Source organism: Pygocentrus nattereri, chromosome 17 (assembly GCF_015220715.1).
Source record: "Pygocentrus nattereri isolate fPygNat1 chromosome 17, fPygNat1.pri, whole genome shotgun sequence".
NCBI classification, from domain to species: Eukaryota; Metazoa; Chordata; class Actinopteri; order Characiformes; family Serrasalmidae; genus Pygocentrus; species Pygocentrus nattereri.
In genome coordinates, this window is record NC_051227.1 from 31057266 (window position 1) to 31079791 (window position 22526).

The 22526-nt window shown below is 41.7% G+C and overlaps 1 protein-coding gene across 2 annotated transcripts in view; it reads left to right on the top strand.

The window, feature by feature from the left end:
- The first annotated feature begins 319 nt into the window (after positions 1–319).
- The window catches only part of pitpnm3 (PITPNM family member 3), a 119235-nt gene continuing 97028 nt past the window's right edge, over positions 320–22526 (top strand). Inside the window, exons 1-2 of one of the 2 annotated variants that reach the window (XM_017694926.2) lie at positions 320–783; positions 18909–19004. In XM_017694926.2, coding sequence (XP_017550415.1) covers positions 759–783; positions 18909–19004 — 121 coding nt within the window. In that variant the 5' untranslated portion in view covers positions 320–758. Of the gene's footprint in view, positions 784–5669; positions 5690–18908; positions 19005–22526 lie in introns of those variants that run through there. The other variant, XM_037546658.1, reaches the window with a different exon arrangement.

The window sequence follows — 22526 nt, forward strand, 5'->3', positions numbered from 1 at the left end:
TGCTTCTAGCAAGGAACAGCGCTGTAAACACTTGATATCAGAATGAATTTAACAAATGTGGTATTTCCTGTGGGACACTACCTCATATAAACTTACCTGTTGCTCAATAACTTTATTCAGCCATGTGTTATCAGGGGTGATGGGCATGAACTTCAGCTACGATCTCCACAGAGTGATGTCATGTGGGTTAACCCTCATGTGTTGTCCACAGTGCTGGTCATTTGGTAGGGCAGGGTCTTTCAAGCCTGTCTGCAGTCTTGCACAGTCCCTGCACAGTCGATGTGGGATGAAGTCTTTGACAGCAGTCCTTTCTTTCGCTGTAAACCGCAGCAGGCAGCGCGTGGAGGGGGTGGGATTACGACGGGGCGCAGTTTGCATTTTCTGCGCGTCACAATGTCAAAAGCAGCGGAGCTCGCGCCAGTCAGTCAGTTGCACGGAAGCCGCTGGAGGCAGTCGAGCATCGGCGCTAGACATGCCGCTCTGCCTTTCCACAGAAGTCTGCACACACAACCACACACACCAAAGCTCAGAGAGAGCGCTGCGAGCCTGCGAGAAGGATCTACACCACCCAACGGACCGCCGCCTGTAGAGCATGACACACAGAGCGCGGGGTTAAGGTCGTCCGCCTCTCCGCCACTGCACTGAGACGGACGTTCAGGAGGGAGGGGAGGGAGAGAGCTCGTGCGTGCTGCCCAAACTAAACTGCCCAAACGCGCTCCTGGCGCTTCGCTGGACTGCGTGCAAACGCGATCAACGGAATGGCTAAAGAGGCGCGAGGTACAGGTAAGTGGACAATAGAGCAGCGTCTGTTGAAGCTCTCTGGTGTAAACAGCTCGCGCGAGAGAAGAGTGGCTCTGCCCTCTTCCCAGCCAGGCGCACGCTACTTTCCTCGCCAATCTGTTGGAATGCGTGCCTTTCGGGAAGTGCGTGTGTGGAATAGCGCGCCCACCCTCAGCGCTGGTGAGCTTATTGCGCCGAGGAGCATGTCATGTGAACGTGTCCTGTTTGCAAAGTGATGTTCGTTATTGTGAGTGCTTTAAACGTCCAGACTGGACCGCGTGAATGTGTGCACTACTTTCGGTCATGGAAAGTGTCCCGTTAGGCCCAGCATTGGTGTGAATACGTGTAATTAAAATAATCATGGTCGTTTATATCCATGCTTGCATTCAAACGTTTCCTCTATGTTTAGTCTTTAGTGTGGTTCACTATTAGTGGTCAGCAGGCTGACAGGTCTGCCTGTAGTGGAACGCATCTTAAAGGGCTCATATCATGTAAAAACCTATTTTTTTCTTGCATTTTAAAAAGTGCAATTTTTTTTATGTAGGTTAGGAACACTATTAAAGTTTAAAAATATGCTATACCCTCATCTCTCATTATAGTCCATGAATGGAACATGAACAGAATTCATTGTTTTTGTGATGTCACAAAACAATCCAGTCTACAGCAATTTAGCCCCGCCTACTCACGTTATAAGGAGTGTTTCAGCCCCAGCTGTTTTTTGAATGGCACAGTACGGGACAGAGATCATTTACATCTATACATTTTGTGGGTTCAGACTGTGCCTAGTATGAGGGAAGACTGATTTTGGGAGGGGGAAGAACTCTGAGAACTTAGGCTGAAGTTCTGAGTGGCCTCTGCCTGTGCCTAGAAGGCCAGATCCCCCCTTATAGTTGTAGTAGGAGTGATGGAGGACTGAGGAACAAGGAGGAAATGAGGGGGCTATGGGGATTGCAAATATTTCATCACAGGAATGGAAGGTAAGGATGTGAATTAATAGATAGATTGGAAGAAGGAGAGGCATGTTCATTCCCCCAAACTCCAGTTATAACATAACTATATGTACTTTTTTAAAGGCACAGTAAATAAAACAGCCGGTTTAACTTAAAGGGGTAAAGCGAGGCTGGAAACTGGTCATGGAAAGATTAATCATGACTGTTTGTGGCACATAAACCCAAACAAATAGCTGTGGCTTACAATGCAAATTTTATTCCAGAACCAAACATTGCATGTCCTTGTGCAAAATATTGATCTCATAAAACAGTATAATTGATCTCGAATCAGTACCAAAAAAACTACAGGATGTCACCAGGTGCCTAAATCATCAACAGTGGTTTCCACAAATAATGGCAAATGAGAGACTCTCAGAAGAGACTGACTTTTTAAAATTGGTATAGAACGTTCACATTACATTGAGGTTTAAACTTTAAAAATGTTCTTCATACTCACACATTTTCATTAAAATTTCAAGTGATGACACCAAAAGTGATGTTGCTCCAGAGAACCCTTTCTTGCACCTTGATGTTTTTTATTGTGTCATGTTGTGTAGTGTTCACATTGACTGGACAAGACTACAAGAAGTTTTGTTTCGCAGTGATTTTACTCGCCTCTGTGTCCAATCAGTACTGAATGACAACAGTCTATGGACACGTGACAGACAAAACAATAGTAGTCCATCTGTCATGTAGCGAGCAAGTGCTACAGTGCAGCTGAATTGCTCTTGAGTATATCATGCGTACTAATAAATATAGTTGCTGTTAACTCATACAGTGATGTGCAGTGGTTTATTTGTAGACATAAAGACAGGAAAATGTAAATAACATGATCTGTGCATCTTGAAAAGGAGTTTAAGTGGTCCAAGGTCCCCTTATAATGTTTAAATAAATTTCATACTTCATTCATACATGTCCATTTGAAAAAAACTCTTTTTACCTTATAGAATTAAACAGGCTGTTTTTGTTTCTGTGCCTTAAAAGCTGATATGAAAATGAACACTGTATTTGACTGGTTGCCTGGTATCGTATCTCACTCAAAAAGCAGTCGGGCTGAAACATCCTTTATAACTTCAATGTGAACGAGTGGGGCTCAGCTGAATATGTTGATATATGTAAGTGTTATGTTTTTCGTGACATCACAAAAACACATATAAGGGCTGTGTGGGCTGGGAAGTTATTGGTATGTTTTGAAATTTTGCTTACATACTACATCCAGGTATTTTATTTAAAACAAAAAAAGTGAGGGAAAAATCCATTTTCAATTGTATGGCCACTTTAATACATTCTCACATCTCTGTGCTGTTTCATTATCAGAGCTCTCCTCATTTCTCTCTCATATGGACAGCATGGCAATATTGGTGCTTTTAACAGGGAGATGTGGTGTCTTCTAAATTACAGTAGACATGGAGAGAGAATGGAAAGGGGGGGGGCTTTGTTTTTCATTTACCCTGGGTAGTAATGAGATTCTCGATCACTGATTCGGAGCCCTTGTTTCTGTGCCAATTATCCTTTATTGTTGCTGTCATAATATGGTCAAGTACGTCATGTCACCCACACATCAGAGAACACATTGGATTGGAAACATGGATTAGTGGGCATAGTTAAGGCTTAGAAATTCTGTTTCCTTAACCAAAACTGTCACAGTTGAAGTCAAAGCTGTGCTCATAATGGATTGAGCTCATTTCATATTTGCTTATGCAGACAATTCAGTGTGGCTTACACGGGGGTAAAATTGATACTATTTCTGTGCCACCTGTTGGAGATACATCATGTTCATACAGATAGAAGGCTTTCTGTGTAAAATGCCTTTACATTGAAGGGCTTGGTAATCTATTCAGGCTCATGAAAACATCTGTTGCTGCAAGCATGGTCAAGTGTCAGGCTTGGTGCCTTTGGAGATGGTATGTCACTTAGCACTAGATGGTTCCATTGAGTCTTTATCTACTGTGAAATTCATGTCTGACTGTAAAGTGATTATAAAGTCATTCAGCTGTTTAATTTGAGTTTAAATTGGTTAACGAGGATGGAACGATTGCTGCAGTTGACGTACGCACACATGGTCCACATCCAGAATATGGATTACAAATGAAACGGCTTCAGTCATCGCTGATAGGCAACGTTTCTGACTAACAGTAGCACAGCATGCCAAGTATGTTCTTTTTTTATAAATGAATTAAAGGTTCTTCAGGTGGCTTGGTTGAAGGTTAAACATAAATAAGTTAAAAAGCATATTTCTGTATATGCGTTGATTAAATTAATTATTATTTAGCAGTGGCAATTCATCTCCTATCTGCCTGGTCTTAGATTCAAAAGGAGAAATTATTCATATCTTATCCAACATCCTAAATGGCCCAGAATGGAACAACGCAGTGCGGATTTTCAGTCCTCTTCGAAATGTTTGTGCTCTGCCTAATTTGCACAACGATTTGGATAGAGCACCGAGCTAAAAATAGACTAGTATGAGAGGCAATGACAGACAGCAGGTCCGCGCTCGCTGCTACTCTGCAGTCCTCCGAGAGCGCGAGAGATGGAGGGAGAGCAAGAAAGAGAGCGAGCGAGTAATCGCACAGCCTTTCATGACTGCTTGGAGCACTGCACCTTGGACTGTATCAGTGAGAATAGAAAAATCAGTTTGTATGTCCTCAAACAGCAGTGGAGGTTGAAATGTGCAAGAACAGGATTTATTTATCCTACTTGGTACAGCAGTCCAAAACTCAGACCTTCTGGAGAACTGCGGGCGAGACGCCTTGTTGGAACTGTAAATCCTTCATGTACATCCCTGCCCAGAGCCAGTTATGGAAATCAGCATAAGCAGGACCACGCATACCTGTAACTGTGTCCAGCAGCTGTCTGTTAACTCTCAGGGCGGAACAACTGTTTTTGGGAATCTTCATTATTGTTGCAGTCAGGTAAACAAAACCTGGACTGCTTTCAAAGGCTTGTCTTTACATGCTGCCGGTAGCTGAGATCCTTGCAGACAGAGAAAAGAGAGTTTAAGAAGAATTCAACCTTTTTAGGAACCTGGTGGTGCAGTGAGATAGAAGATTTTAGATTTTAAGTTAGTTTTAAAGATTATATAAACGATTGTTGGTGCTGTGTCCCAACTGACTTGTTGTTGTTAAAAAAGGGGTATGCTAGAATAAATACTGTTAGCCTACAAAAATGGGTCTGTTAAAAAAAAGGCACCACAAATGTTAAATATATCTATATTTTGTGTGATATAACAAAATTTTACTTATACTTGTGATATCAGATTTTGGCCATACCACCCACTACTACACTACTAGAATAATACCCCATAGTTAACCTACAAAAATAGGTTTATTTAAGCATCTAAAATGTCTTATTTAATATTTATATTTTGTGATATATATATAACAAAACAGTGAGAACTTGTCATTATGTAAGTAACGTAATATTTTGGACATACCATGCACTACAACACTTGTGGTCTACATTTTCTTGAGCTAGAGTGATCTATGAAAATACCACAAAGCAGTGTTATTTTCATTCCATGTTCAGGTGATGCAAGAAAACATAAATGTTCAGTTTGGTGATGCATTTGTATGAATAGTTAATTAGTGATATGAGATGTTTTGCAAGTTACAAGCAGTGTGAGTTATGTAAGCATCATGGAGCATTGAATGATGGTCTTTACAAGGCTAAGTTACATCATGACTGATCATCTTCACAAATGGACCTTGATGGTAAAAGAAAGCAGACTAAAGCCTGTGGCAACTGCCGCAGCAGGGCTGTCACTGTGGAGGGCTGTATGTGAGCCAAGCTTGAGTGAACCGTTCCACTTCGCTGCAAAAAACTGACCTCAGTGCCTTCATTCGAGCTGTCCACTCTTGTTGTAATAGGACAGTTCATATGTATGAGGCAAAAAGTGGACTGACAAGGATTTCTCCTTTTATGTAAGTGTACGTTTCATGGCTGTCTGTGTTTTGCTATTTTATGTCCATACGTTTTGAGCATTTGGTCCATTTGGTCCAGAGTCAACCTCAGACAAAAGTGGTGTGACAGCTCCTGAGGTTTTATGTCAAGTGCCTATGCCCCCGCGGAGCAGCAACATTTGAATTCCTTCAGTGCTTTGACCTTTTTCTTGGCTTGGCCATGCCAGTGGTTGTGTTTAATTGTATTTTTCCTTGTGAGCTTTATCTCTAGCACATTGTGTTTTGGTCTGTATAGATTGGCCTAGTTCCCAGGTCTGCCTTCACAGAAATAGGCTTGGTTCACAACTGTGGAGTGCAGAACAGCAGTGTTTTAGTGTTTTTTAATACAAGCACGCTTTAACTCTGTGTATTAATGCAAAGTCGTTTATCACATCAGTGTTTTCAGTGTAACAGGGGCATATGTGCTTTTTCACAGTGGAGAGTACCGCTGCAAGCAGAGAGCTGCCAAACGGAGGTGTTTACTAGCCGCACTGCACATATGCTGTGGGAACACACACTCACCATGGTGACACATTCTGAGGGGTGTGCAAGTATTCCGTGGAGAGCCTGGCAGTTTAGCGGAATAGCTGATTGTGTGATGGATCTCTTTTTTTGGAAGCTTGGGATTCTGGATGGTTCATTGTTGTTGTATTGGATTAGGATGTAGCTGAATCAGTGAATTCCAGTATGAGCACATCCAAATTCTGTTAAGACCAATCCTAAATTACCTTGTAGTGGAACAGTACAGCTACAGGATGCCTTCAGACAACCCGTTACATTTATCAGTACTGGAAATGAAAAGACTAGGCCAAGGGTAAAAACTGAAAGTCTAAAAACACTGTGCCCAAAACCAAAAAAAAGGCTAACAGAAAGTGAAAACCCATCCATCCATCCATTATCTTCCGCTTGTCCGAGGTTCGGGTCGCGGGGGCAGCATCCTAAGCAATGAAGCCCAGACCTCCCTTTCCCCAGCCACTTCCACCAGCTCTCCAAGGGGGATTCCGAGGCGCTCCCAGGCCAGCTGGGCGATATAAATGTGCTAATTATTGTGCTATTATTATAAATGTGCTATTATAACAGTATGTAAGCTTCAGTATGTGCCTCTGAAATCCAATGTCTTTTGTGAATTCTTTCATTAAAAAAGGGAGGCTACAGATAGGATCAGCATGGGCAGAGATACTTTGTGATTCTGTTGTTTTGCTGTATTCTGCAAATCGAGCAGTATGTTGTGTTTTTAAGTCGCATCAAACCTTTGATGGAGAGGTTCCTGGCCATTGTGCCTCCTCTTGATATTTGACATGAACAGTGATTACAAATTGCTAGTCAGACAGAAACCATGAAAAGTTCCACATGGGCAAAATTTTTTTGCTGCACTGCTTGAAAGCACCCTGCGATGGACTGGCGACCTGTCCAGGGTGTATCCTGCCTTCTGCCCGATGACCGCTGGGATAGGCTCAAGCACCCCCTGCGAGCCTGAGGGAGAAGCGGCTTAGAAAATGTGTGTGTGTGTGTGTGTGTGTGTGTGTGTGTGTGTGTGTGTGTGTGTATGTGTGTGTGTGTGTGTGTGTTTGAAAGCATCTATACTGCCTTGCGAAGGAGAGCAAAGGAAACGTTTTTTAATCAGTCTATCTTATTTTCATCACATTTAAATTATTTATAAAGTTAACATTTAGACAATTCATTGTAGGCCTATGTAAACTTTTAATTGATTCGTTTTTTGGTCAAATCAAAATTGTTGACTATTTTTGGCCAAACACTTCCAATGGCAGAAATTTCAGTGCTTCCCCAGTGTTTACATGTGTAAAGTTAGCCTCTGTGTATGACATCTAACGTGTACTGTCTTTAATTTGTGACTTGTATGCTAAAGGAATACTCCAGCTCTTCTATGCTAATCTCTAGCTGCTGCACCTGTAGCATGCAGCCACTGAAGATGCTCCTTATCATCTTTCAATTCACATTTTTAAGTCAGGTGTTATTTTTTTTTAAAGAAAAGAGGAATGAATCAAAATCATTGTCTTCATGAAAGCGACCATGTTATACAGATGACACATAGAGCTTATGTTGAAAAATGCTGGAGTATTAATTTAAGGTACAACAAGCACCAATGGTGCTTGGTAATATCAGTGTGTTAACAGATTGAGAAAGTGAGTTGTCAGTTTTACAGGACAGCTCAGTGTCCTTGGAGGAGAGTGCTAACTTTTCAGTTCGGTCCATATCAATTACCAGGTGTCCTCAATTTGCAAGTGTTGTCCTGTGTTGACACTGAAAGAGACTATTGCATTCTTCCCACCCAAATAAGACCAAAACGACTTCTGTAGTCCTGGCTTCTGGAGTAAAATAGCAGTAGAAACTGCTTTAGATGGTGCATGTACGGTATGGAGCTCATAATAAAGATTTATTCTGAGAGGAAGTGAGGTTTTTGTCATTAGTCAAATGTATCTATGCAAGTTGGTAGGATAAAGGCTGCACATGTTTCCTCTGAAGTGTGTGTGGTCTGCCATTGATTTAGACAGCATTGCTGAGTGTTTGAACTTCTTGACTGAAAGCACTGTGCAAAAGTCATAGACATTCTTCATTTAATTTAAAGTCAAAATGGAAATCATATATTTAACAAAAAAAAATCATAAACACAGAATCATAAACAACTAACTATAATATCCAATGATTCAGTATTTAGCCCCAACCCTTTGCCTTTATTACAGCTTCTTTTTTTTCAGGATGCTTGCCTTTGGTTTTTCAGAAGAAATCTGCAGGGATATTTTTCCATACCTCCAAAGTTTCGTCACAAAGCATAGAACCCAAGTAAACTCAAACACATTCAATAATGTTGAGGTCTGGACTCTGGGGTGGTCATTCTATTGCTCTGAGAATACCAACAGCTTCTTTATTAGATTTGTGAATTTTCTTTTTTTTTCCTTTATCTTCTTTTCTATTTCCTTCTCTCTTCTTTACAGCTGCACTTTCTTTCAGACCCATAGTGTTGAGTTGTCTTTTCACAGTGGAACGATGGACAGATACATATGTAAAGTAACCCTAAAAACCCTTTAAAACACATTCATGAGACCCTGATGTGACGTGGTTAAACACAATTCATCAAACCCCCCACAGAAACTCATATGAAATGTCTGAGGTTGGTCAACATGTTCACAGCACAAAAGTAAGACATTTAGTGAATAGTCAGAGGACTCATTTGCATATTGCAGCCTTAAGCCATATCAGTATTGTACTATGTAACCTTAGTGGACACCTGATCAGTACATCATACAGAGAAGGAGTGAGCATAACCTTAACCCCCTCCTGGGTTACTTCCCATGACATCTCCCCAAATCGTTATCCAACATGAATCCACATGGTTTCTGTTCACATTTCCTGCTCAGGTGTCTAAGCTATTAGCAGGCAAGAGGTGGTCCTTATAAGCTGCTGCCCCTCGGGGTACTGTAATGCTCTTTAACTCAGCCCAGCTCTCCACATGGGATTTAATATATGGCTGATGTGCAGATGAGGGATGTGGTGCTGGGGCCACCTTCCCTGCTTGGATAACTGTCAGCTTGAAACTGAAGGAGAGAGAGTGAGTGGGCACAAGGAAGAATGAAAGATGATAGATAAAATATAGGAAGATGGAAGGGGGGCAAAGAAGCGAGTGTCTGATAGCGAGATTGCTGAAGGAAAGCGGCTTCTATCTAGAGGAGATTATGTTTTTGATTAAGCGACAACCTGTCACAGTGCTCTAGAGAAGATGCTGATGCTTAGCCTGTGGAGCACTGCGTCTCTGGAGGAGAGCATTCCATACGTAAGTAAAGAACCTGAGTGGCACCTCGAAACAGTGCTTCAGGTCCAGTTCAGTGCTTATACATAGAAAAATTCAGGTTGACAGCAGGACATTTGCAGTGGAACATAATGCACAGCGATCAGTGTCATATTTGTATTCACATTAATTGCATTGTAAAAGATACAGCAAAGTCATAGAAGATTCTTTTTAGGAGACTTTGGCCACATTTCATTTTTCATCCTTCACTCTTGGTGACATTCCACTCCACTGAACATGCAGTGCTTACAAATGAGGATGTCTGTTTTTTATGCACTGAATACTATTTTCTCCCCTCTCATAGATAAAGATAAAGCAGTTGCATTGAAATGAAGCACACATATAACCCTGCTAAAGCATTCTTTATCAAATCATAAAGCCCCAAATGTACGTGTGCCTCTAGCATAAACATATCCTTCATATGACAGTCCTAATTTCATGGTTGAGGTAAGCCCACCATTTGGGAAAGCTATAGCTCTACAGCTATTATATGTCAAATACATCATCTGTTTGCCCCCTCACCTTCAAGCAAATGAAGGCCATTATATTTTATATGTCTTCTAGCATGGTTCAAATGTCTATCATGTGCATATATAAGATATGTGAAAACAGGAGAAAATATGCACTTATCTTAACCCCTTGGGATATTATTCAGTTATTAAACAAAGCTTGGCCATTTAACTCTATGGATGATTCAGTAACCACTATAGAATGTATTAATGTAATTAGAGGCTGAGGAATTGAAATCTGGCTTTGCCAACCGATCTTAGAGTTCAGAGTGTGAAAAGAGTTTCTGAACTTTATGCAAATGAGAAGCACATTTTGTTGGATGGACGACAATCTGATGACGACAATGTAGTTTGTTTTATTATGTATTTCACCCATACACACTCACACCAAGGGGCAAATAATATGTCCAATTGGCTTGATTGAATGCCTTTGGACTGTGGGAGCAAACTCATGCAGACACAGGGAGAACATGCAAATTCCACACAGAATGGACCCTGGTCTTCCGGCCTGCAAACTGGAACTTTCTTGCTGTGGTACAACAGTGCTACCCACTGCTTTTGTGCCCAGAGATACTCAAAAGTATAATGTTTTGAAAATGCATATAGAGAGTAAGAGATTGTTTAATGAAGCTCCACTATGTTTTGGCAGTTTGGAAATGTAATGCAGATTGCACATGACATGTGGAAAAACATTTAGTAACCTCGGTTGTTCTTTGAACTACTTTTCCGAGCTGATGAATCTGATAATTGCAAGTGCGTTGAAAAAGTATTCAAAAGACAGCTTAGTCAAAACTTGACCAAAAAACATGTCTTCCAAGGAGATAAGCGAATTATCTATTGTTATCATATCTCCATCAGTATGATGTTGATTTTATGTTTGAGACCTAAACATTGAGCCAGATTTACTTTCTGTGCCTGAACTCATGACATGAATTTAGAAAAACTCCTGCAGAATCCAACCCGAAACCTCTGACTTTTAAATATCAGGGTTTACAGAGTGACTAGCAACACTGCATTGACACCATATTTAATGCATTTTTTTCACAACTTTTAGCAATGTCTTACGTGGTGCAGCTTTAAGAATCAGTTTAAGCACAGAATTAGCCTACAATTCTGCATACATTTTTACTCTGAACATCTAAACTTGAATTTTGTGTACATGCCCCAAAGTGGTCAACAATTCTATCTATCCATCTATCCATCCCTCCATCCATCCATCTTCTTTAGGGAAACAAAACTGGTTCTTTTACAGTGTCACTACAGAGGCCCCTTTCAACAGAGTTATGTAAGTGCTGATAGAAACCAGGGGTCGTAATGTCTACAAAGCAACTGTAGCCATTTTATTTTCCTACACCTACATACGCGTTTTGAATATTCACTATAGTGTTGATAATGATAAAACAGTGATAAATCTGAGGCACTAAAAACAGACAGTTCTATAGAGAAAATCATTGTATGGGCTTAGAAACATTTCTGAAAACCACTGTCTATGAAAACAGTTTGTTGCTCCATCCACAAATGCAAGTTAAAACTCAAAAATGCAAAAAAAGGAACCATATATAAACAGGATCCAGAAATGCTGCCACCTTTTCTTGACCTGAGCTAATTTAAAATGGACTAAGGATACATTGAATGCTTACAGAGTGTTGTTAAAAGAAGTGGTGATGAAACACAGTGGTAAACCTGCCTCCCAACTTTTTTGGAACCTGTTGTTGGCATGAAATTCAAAATGGGCATATATTTTTCAAAAAACAATAACATTTCACAACATTTGATTTGTTGTCTTTGTATTATTTAGATGATTTGCACATCATTGCATTTTGTTTATACTTACATTTTGCACAGTGTCCTAACTTTTTTGGAAATAGGGTTGTGATTGAACGGATATTGTCAGTAGACTTATAGTCATAATTCCCATCATTATTGTGGCATCATGCATCTTTACCTCATGGAAGATATGTATATCCCTGGGCTTATACTGCTTTTGTGGTATAAACTGAGTCTTTCAAAAACAAACAGTTGATACATGACTTAATATCAGACAGTGCCACTGCTTTATTGACTAATCTTGGAGAGACTGGTTCCTGTTGCAGTGCTGGTGTCTATAGCCTCTGTTGCTCAGTTTGGTCTTGATTACAGGTTGGGTAAAGTAAATGCTGCCATGGATGCAACTGTCAAAGTCATCATGATTTTATTGGAAAACTGTGAAAGGTTGAATCAGGCAGCTATCTCAGTGGGAGAGCATTAATAGAGGAGATGTTTGACCTGGCGTGGTGGAAAGGGAGAGATGAAAAGCTCATTAAAAGTCGTGTAGTGATGCGGATCAGAGCGACGCGGGAGCAGGGGGTGCAATAATGGAAGGTGCGACCTCATTGTTTCAGCAGACTGCATGCTGCTGCATACAGGACTGCTTTGGGAGATGAGTGAGAGAGAGGTGAGAGCGTAGATCACATACGTCACATCTGGTGTTCTGGCAGCTGTTGAAAATGCCAGTAAGTGCAGCACCTGCAACTAGCTAGATCCGTATTTGTTTAGCTTGTGGTGATTAAGTTAAAGCAATTGCGTCTGAGGTAAAAACAGTAGTAGCTGCTATCAGCATGGTAAAGTTGGGCAGTATGGGGAAATCTGTAATATGATACTTGAAGACTTTCTCATGATTCTCAATGTGTATCACGATATTTGATTTTTGGACAGTTTGATAAGTTGGAAAAAACTTCTAGTGCTAAAAAATACTATCAAGAAGTATAAATATAGTGATTTTATACAATGTTTCCCATACTGCTCTGTACTTAATCCAACTAAATAGGACTAATTATTAATTTTGTGATACTCAAGTCTAGTCTTGGTCTTTAGAGAGTAAATTAATGGTCTCATTCTTGTCTCACTCTAGACATCATTTGGACTCCATCTTGTCTCTGTGTCAAGGGCAGGTTGACTCAAATTTATTGCCTCTGTCTTAGGTATCTGGAAACTGAACTCCATCCATCCATCCATTATCTTCCGCTTCTCCGGGGTTCGGGTCGCGGGGGCAGCATCCTAAGCGATGAAGCCCAGACCTCCCTTTCCCCAGCCACTTCCACAAGCTCTCCAAGGGGGATTCCAAGGCGCTCCCAGGCCAGCTGGGCGATATAGTCGCGCCAGCGTGTCCTGGGTCTTCCCCGGGGTCTCCTCCCGGGTGGACTCGCCTGTGACACCTCCCGAGGGAGGCGTCCAGGAGGCATCCTAACCAGATGCCCGAACCACCTCAGCTGGCTCCTCTCGACGTGAAGAAGCAGCGGCTCTACTCCGAGTCCCTCCCGGATGACTGAACTTCTCACCCTATCTCTCAGGGAGAGTCCAGACACCCTGCGGAGGAAACTCATTTCGGCCGCTTGTATTCGCGATCTTATTCTTTCGGTCATTACCCAAAGCTCATGACCATAGGTGAGGGTGGGAACGTAGATCGACCGGTAAATCGAGAGCCTTGCCTTATGGCTCAGCTCTTTCTTTGCCACAACAGACCGGTAAAGAGCCCGCATCACTGCTGACCCAGCACCAATCCGCCTGTCAATCTCCCGCTCCCTTGTACCATCACTCGTGAACAAGACCCCGAGATACTTGAACTCCTCCACTTGAGGCAAGAGCCTATCCCCGACCCAGAGAGGGCTCTCCACCCTTTTCCGCCTGAGAACCATGGTCTCGGATTTAGAGGTACTGATTCTCATCCCAGCCGCTTCACACTCGGCTGCAAACCGATCCAGCGAAAGCTGAAGTTCGCGGCCTGATGTCCCCAATAGGACCACATCATCTGCAAACAGCAGCGATGTGACCCTGAGGTCACCAAACCGGACACCCTCCATCCCTTGACTGCGCCTAGAAATTCTATCCATAAAAATTATGAATAGAATCGGTGACAAAGGGCAGCCCTGACGGAGTCCAACTCTCACTGGGAACGAGTCTGACTTACTGCCGGCCATGCGAACCAAACTCCTGCTTTGTTTGTACAGGGCCTGAATGGCTCGTAGCAAAGAGCCATGTACCCCGTACTCCCGAAGCACCTCCCACAGAATACCCCGGGGAACACAGTCGAATGCCTTCTCCAGATCCACAAAGCACATGTGGACTGGTTGGGCAAACTCCCATGAACCCTCCAGAATCCTGGAGAGGGTGAAGAGTTGGTCCAGTGTTCCACGACCAGGGCGGAACCCGCACTGTTCCTCCTGGATCCGAGGTTCGACTATAAGCCGGACTCTCTTCTCCAGTACCCCTGCATAGACCTTGCCAGGGAGGCTGAGGAGTGTGATTCCCCTGTAGTTGGAACACACCCTCCGGTCCCCTTTTTTAAAAAGAGGCACCACCACCCCAGTCTGCCAATCCAGTGGCACCGCCCCCGATGTCCACGCAATGTTGAAAAGGCGTGTCAGCCAAGACAGCCCCACAACATCCAGAGCCTTGAGGAACTCAGGGCGGATCTCATCCACCCCTGGAGCCTTGCCACCAAGGAGCTTCTTAACTACCTTAGCAACTTCGGCCTCAGTAATGGACAAGCCTATTCCCATGTCCCCAGACTCAGCCTCCTCACTGGAGAACGTGTCGGTGGGATTGAGAAGGTCCTCAAAGTACTCCTTCCACCGCCCAATGACGTCTTCAGTCGAAGTCAGCAGCACACCATCTCCACTATATACAGTGCTAGTGGCACACTGCTTTCCCCTTCTGAGTCGCCTGACGGTTTGCCAGAATCTTTTCGGAGCCGACTTAAAGTCACTTTCCAAGGCCTCACCAAACTCCTCCCATACACGGGTTTTTGCCTTGGCGACAACTGAAGCCGCAGATCGCTTGGCCTGTCGATACCTGCCAGCTGCCTCTGGTGTCCCACAGGCCAACCATGCCTGGTAGGACTCCTTCTTCAGCTTGATGGCATCTCTCACCTGGGGTGTCCACCACCGGGTTCGAGGATTACCGCCCCGACAGGCACCAACTACCTTACGGCCACAGCTACAGTCAGCCGCTTCAGCAATGGAGGAACGGAACATGGCCCATTCTGAGTCAATGTCCCCCACCTCCCCCGATATCTGGTCAAAGTTCTGACGGAGGTGTGAGTTGAAGATCAATCTGACAGGTTCTTCTGCTAGACGTTCCCAGCAAACCCTCACTATACGTTTGGGCTTGCCTGGTCTGACCGGCATCTTCCCCCACCACCTGATCCAACTCACCACCAGGTGGTGATCAGTTGACAGCTCAGCTCCTCTCTTTACCCGAGTGTCCAAAACACATGGCCGCAAGTCCGATGACACGACTACAAAGTCAATCATTGAACTGCGGCCTAGGGTGTCCTGGTGCCATGTGCACTTATGGACATCCTTGTGTTCAAACATGGTGTTCGTGATGGACAAACTGTGGTTTGCGCAGAAGTCCAAAAACTGAACACCACTCGGGTTCAGATCAGAGAGGCCATTCCTCCCAATCACACCCCTCCAGGTCTCACTGTCATTGCCCACGTGAGCATTGAAGTCCCCCAGTAGGACAATAGAGTCTCCAGGAGGAGCACCTTCAAGCACCCTTCCCAAGGACTCTAAGAAGGCTGGGTACTCTGAACTGCTGTTCGGTGCATAAGCACAGACAACAGTCAGGACCCGTTCCCCAACCCGAAGGCGTAGGGAAGCTACCCTCTCGTCCACCGGAGAAAACCCCAACATACAGGCACCGAGTCGAGGGGCTATGAGAAAGCCCACACCTGCCCGCCGCCTCTCACCATGGGCAACTCCAGAAAAGAATAAAGTCCAGCCCCTCTCAAGGAGATTGGACCCAGATCCCAAGCTGTGTGTTGAGGTGAGCCCGACTATATCTAGCCGGTATCTCTCAACCTCGCGCACCAACTCAGGCTCTTTCCCCGCCAGTGAGGTAACGTTCCAAGTTCCAAAAGCCAATTTCAGCAACCGAGGATCAGAACGCCAAGGCCCACGCCTTTGGACACTGCCCGATCCACAACGCACCGAACCCCTACTACTGCCCCTCCCATTGGTGGTGGGTCGATGGGAGGGGGGACTCATGTAACTCCTTCGGGCTGGGCCCGGCCGGGCACCATGAGTAAATGCCCGGCCACCAGACGCTCGCTGGCGAGCCCCTCCCCCAGGCCTGGCTCCAGGGTGGGGCCCCGGTAACCCTGTTCCGGGCAGGGTACACAAGTCCTGCTTTTGTGTCTTCATAGGGGTTATTATGGATCACACTTTGTCTGACCTGTCACCTAGGACCAGTTTGCCATGGGAGACCCTACCAGGAGCTTTTGCTCCAGACAACATAGCTCCTAAGATCATTCAAGCACGCAAACCCCTCCACCACGATAAGGTAGTGATCCAAGGAGAGGAAACTGAACTCTTTTTCTATAATTATTGAACATTGACAAAATATTTAAACAAAGTAAAACAGCCCTTTCTCTACATGTTTAATAAAACTGCCAGTTGAGGATCTAAGTGGTATTATTTGTTTGTTGATGGTCATTGGTTCCAGAATTCAAACTTCTTCTGAGGGCAGATCAGAATGTTATTACTGCTATGTTTTCATTTAATAATAAAGTGGATGCTTTTTTTGTTTATATTCAGTTACCTTGGGTGGTGACTTACTGGTGTATTTTGTAGAAAATGGGATATATATATATATATATATATATATATATATATATATATATATATATATATATATATATATATATATATATATATATATGGATAAGCAGTATAGATAATGTTTATGTGTGTGTATTATTTTGTAAAATATAATAATGTTTCCTAATATGTCATGTAAAAAAATTCAGTTTTGCCTCTTTCTGATACTTATTTTTATTTTTAGATTCTGAAAAAATCTTAATCTGGTCTTGATCTTGATTTAGACCTGGCTACTACAAAGTCTTGGTCTTGACTCAGACTTTGTGTTTAGGTCTTGGTCTTAACTGTGACTCATTTTGAATGTCCTTGACTACATCACTACTAATTATACCCCCCATGTATTAAAACATGCTTTTATTCAGTGTTCTGTACTGTACTGACAGTATCCATATCATTATGACATGAATTATCAGGAAAAAGATAAAAACGGTCATATTCTCCACCCTTACCTAAAGCCTAAATCCCAGAGGGAAATTGCAGTAAATGTAAGTCTGTTTGAGATTACTTTAAAACTCAAATGGTTTGAAGCTACTGCCAGTTGATTTAAGCCTTCAGTTTGCTTGATGTTAATTAGTGAGTTATGAGTTTCCATTGTTTGTTAGCTACCTTGCTTGGTTTGAAGCATCAGTGCTAAATTTAAGAAGCTGACCCCATACATGCCTTGGCTGAGCAACTACATTTAGGGTCAGGGGGGAAGCTCATTTTTTGCCAGACTAACCAAAATTTGAGCATTTAAACACCAGTAATTTCTCAACCACATGGTGCGTTTTCTGTACATTTTAGAAAAAAAATTTAATTCTACTGAAATAAAAGATTAAAAATGCAGAAGCTTTTAAACATTGATAAGCTATGGGCTGTCAAAAACTAATTCCCTCTCTCTATATAGATGTCCTCAATGAGTCAGATCTATAATTACGACATCATGAACCAAATTATAGGATAGAGAGGAGATGATTGTGGGGTGACTTATAGCCATTTTTTAATTAACATTATTGCTGCTATCTGTCATTAGATTATAAAGCTATTAACATTGATTTGAGTGGGCTAGAACACCAGGGATCTTTGATGTGAGTTGTTCAGAGAGTTCTATCCCCACTATGATTCTAAAGGCTGGCCTGAAACTTGAGGAATATGCATTGACTGAAATTAATTTGGTGTCCTATTGACTTTATGCTCAATGAGAATTCTTGTGATGTTCAGAGCTTAATTTGGTCTTTAACTGTACAATGGTCTTGGCCTGGACATAAGTTTCTGGGAAAAGACTTTAATTTATATAGAACTTTTACATTATGTTCTTGAAACTTTTTAAAAAGCTAAAAAGATAAAAAGGTAAAAAGACACTCGCATCATACACTCACACCAAAACTAATTCTTTTAAGAAAAGAAACTATTTTGCGGACTATCTACTTAAATGAGACATATTTTACTCTTTGCAGAATGCAGAAATTGTGCATTGAAATTTGCAGTTTGTGTGTTCCTTGTAGAGAATATGTTAACTTATTTTTCCATAGTCACAAAAACAAGTAATTTTGGTGTTCAAACTTTTACATATGACTCTGTGACTTTATTTTTTTTTATTATTTTATATAGTCCTGTCCATAAGAGATGTCCATATGTGGCGATGGTGTAAATTAGCAGACTGACTGAGTGGGTGTGTTTGCTTGAGTGGAGTTGGCATGCTTGATCAATGAAATGCAGGATTGAGCAGAAAATCTAATGTAAAATCACATGCTTTAAAAGAGAAATGCACCAAAATTGCTGATACTTCACAGCTTTTAGTTTCCTTATATGGTAGATACCATGACAAGTAATGTATATGCGTACTATCACAGAAAAAGCTAGTTTGTTTGCTATGTCTCCTTTAAGAATACTAAGTACTTTCATTTATTTTGTGTTTTGCTTTCTGTTGCTCAAACTCACTATTTTAATGTACAGCATTACTCAGCTCAAGTGTAATTAAATTATAATTATAATAATTAAAAAGTTGCGAGTAGCTTGATTCCACATCTGTTTCTGAAATTTGACTCCTCCCCCTTTTTATTTCCCAGAAAACATCTTGGCAGAAAACATTTTTCAGTTAGTAGACACTAGCCACATCCATGTCACTGGTCTTGTGTTGTATATTAATAGACTGGGTAACGTTGTCATCATGTCATGTCCAATCAATTAGTCATACAGTGCTGATTAATTGCATGGGCACTTACGATCTGAGGCCTGATCGTTTCTCTCCATCTTCTCCCCTGTAGTGTCTTTACGCAAGCACAGCGCTTCCCACTGGCGTATGCAGAACATCGCCCAAGAATCTGTTGACAGCTCTGATGACGAGTTCTTTGATGCTCGAGGTTAGTGTCATTTTTCCTTCCTTTGTAACCTGGTGTCCTGAATTCACCTCTCCAGGGGTTGCTTTTGTCCTCTCTCTTTCACTCCCTCTCTCTCACTCTCTATCTCTCTTTTTCTTTTGTCTTATGTTTTATTAGGTGCCAATCTGTAATCCTGACACATCAGAGTCAATCTGGTGCACACTGATACTGCTGTAACTTCGCATTGAAAGACCCTTTGGCCTTTCTGAGTAAAGAAAAGACTAATCAAACTGCAGAACCTACCTTTTATCATTCAGTAGGATTGTTTTGTCAAGTGTCATTATAGCTGAGGTTGATTGTTATTGATGTGATTGAATGTGCTAGTGGTGACTATCTACAGCTTTAATCATAAAAAACATATTTACACAAATATCCATGACAGATTGACCCAACTGCAGTGTATACTGCAGTCAGTGAAGTGTTCCAAAAACTCTATTTCTGCTATTACGAACCACGAAAAAATCCATGCTACAGCGTTATCCATGCTGCTGAAGCTCCACATGTAGTCTAGTCTCATAAGCCAGACATCTTGCTATTGGCCTTGTTTATTTCTTCACTCAGCATGACAAAAGAACTGCCTACTTTGAGAGAAAGGTGCCATTTGATTGCCCTGCAGAATAACTAACTACGAACTGTTGTTTTAGCATGTAAAGCAACATGTAGGGGCAGGCGATTGTCAGGATGATTGTTAAAACTGCAACAGCAGACCTGTGTGAAACAAATTGGCATACCTGTTGGAAAACACGGGAGATATTCCGTTTACTTGCTACTCTTGAGGGGTGTGGGCATTCCGACGCTTTTCAGTCAGTCAGACCAATCAGCTCAGCTTACAAATAAGATCCCAGATGGTTCTTTATTCAGTATTTTTTGCCCAAAATGATCAGTGTGTGTGTGTTCATATATATATATACATAGCCAATTAACAGAAATGCCAGGATATTTTGTTATTTGAAAAAATGAACACTTTTGCCAAGTTGTTTTTACTAGGGAGCTGGGTAGACAAACTAACACAACAAGCAGGAATTTGGATATAATGAGGAGACGGAGGCAGAATGTTCCAAGGAGGCCCTAAAGGAGGATCCTATGATTTTTGGCCACTGCAGCATAAAATCTAACTACTTGTTTAGTCTTAGATTACAAAATAAACCCTTCTTTCTCAACATTCACTGTAAAGAGCTGACTCAAAGAGTGTCAAATGCATGTTAGTACTTGCTACTAACTGCTTCAAACTAAATTTTATACATTTTAAAGATGTGATGCTCTGAAAGGTTCATTGTTGTCATTGTTTGCTACTGTAACTAGATAACATTTATCTTGCTATATATAGGTTCAGATTGAAAAAAAAAGTGAATGCAAGCACATACTCATGGACTAGATGGCCAATTATAGCAGGCAAAATTCTGCAAAATACTGTACAATATATATCAGACAATCTGGGTAATTGTGGAAGGAGCATCTGAGGCTGATACTGTATCTAATCTGATGCTGGCTTGCTACATACATTATTCACTTGGCCACGATATAAGAAACGCCTTCACTCTACTCACATTTTATTGCACTAACTCTGCACCATTTCTGTAAGACTGCAGCCCCTATGTTAAACTCTTCACTTGCAGTTGCCAGGGAGAGTATGGTCTGAAATACTGGGTTTTACTGATGACTTTGATGGAAGCTGTGCTCAGCAGGCTATAGAGAAGGTCATACTGGATTGTTCAAGATTTTGGGTGCAACATTATAATGGTGTTAAATGTTCCATTCAGCTGCACTCACTGATGCAGGCCATTATTGCATCTTCAGTGACTTCCTGAAATGGAACATTTAATCTGGAAATCTCTTGAAATCAGGGGGCACATCCTGGCTGTGGGGTAGTTATTTGTAGGAAAACATTTGTGCTAAAGGAGTTTTATGCCATATATTTGCTATTACGGAATGAATGTAAAGGGTAAGGCTGGGTTGGTGGTTCAGTGAACTGAAATAATAGCTACTATAGTGTAGTCAAAATGCCATATTGCTGCTATATCGTTTAGAGGGGACACTGTTATAAATTTTAATTGGTTGATTCTGATTGCTTTACAACCAAATTGGCAGAATGGATGTTTTACTGTTAATGGTTACTGTTAGTTATTATTCTCTGTTTGACTTGAAGCTCTGAGGCTATAAGGGTTAAAGGAACATGTGAAACAGCATATGTCCAATACATTTCATAAGCCAGAGTTACTATATAGATAACAAAGCAAAATGATTTGCTCTTTAATTCGCCAACTGGCGTTATTTTTGAAAAAAACACAGTTGCCGGAAATCATATATAGTGCTAGAAAATACTTATCTGGCTCATGTTATTTATCAAATAGCAACACAGATCAGCCAAAAGCAAAATAACAGATCGACTGATTACAGATTGTGTGTTAGGAGTAAAATCAGACCAGTTTTGATCTTGGCCATTTTCAATCTTGTCTGATTCTGATTGTGCACCTCCAAGTGATATACCTCACCATGTAATACAAACATGTCAGTGACCTGGCTAAAGAATGGCCTGCTGTATTTTGATTAAAACCGTTTATGTTTGTTGTATAACATGACTTGTCCTGATTCATCAAAAAGCATAGAAACTGCTTTTGAATGTTTGAGGTGTGTCAGAATGCTCGTAGCCTATGCAGTGATTTGTTAGTGGGTTCATTTGCATGTTGCAGCCTTCTGTGATGTTTTTATTTCAAAACCAATTTGGTCATTTGATTAACAAATAATATATTGCTCAGCTGTACTACCATGTAGCTGATAGGAATAATTACTGAAAGTCAGGCACTGCTATCAGTATCAATAGTCAGATTGATCTCTATTATGTGAATTAGACCAATCGATATGAATGTGCCACACATACACCCATTCATGTCATTTAGTATCTTTATTAAGATATTAGAATGGTTCCTGGCTTTAGACTTACCCTGTATTTGAATATATGTGGTTAGATATGCAGTAGATGTTGAATGATCATGCAGTGCTGCGTGTTGTACAGATTTAGAATCTCTTCTGGCACTCAGAGGGAGTCCCAGAGAAATACCCGCCGCTTGGCTCACTCTGTGAATAGAGGTGTAATTAAAATGGGCGATTCTCCATTAGAGGTGAGAACAGCACTGCAGCCTCTCTTGAGGTTTCCAGGGAAATCAGCAAGAAGCATATTTTAGTAAATGCACAGGCGCTCTTTTAATTATGGACTTGATGAAGCTGCTATTTTCTAATATTAGGCATTGGCCATGACCGTATTAGTGTTTTATGAATGTTCTGTGCTTTTTTGTATTGGTGCTCTAGTGAGTAGTGTCGCCTTATAGAGTAAATATCCTTTTGTGGCCCAAATGACTGTATGCTGTAATGTATTCAGACTTCTTCCTCTAGGCTGGTGTCTGTTCTCCACGGATGGACATAAAGTTGTAGTGGGCTCAGTCATTATTGGTAGAAATGTCCAATATGCTCAGCAGTGCACGTTTCCACATTCATCCTTAATGGGAC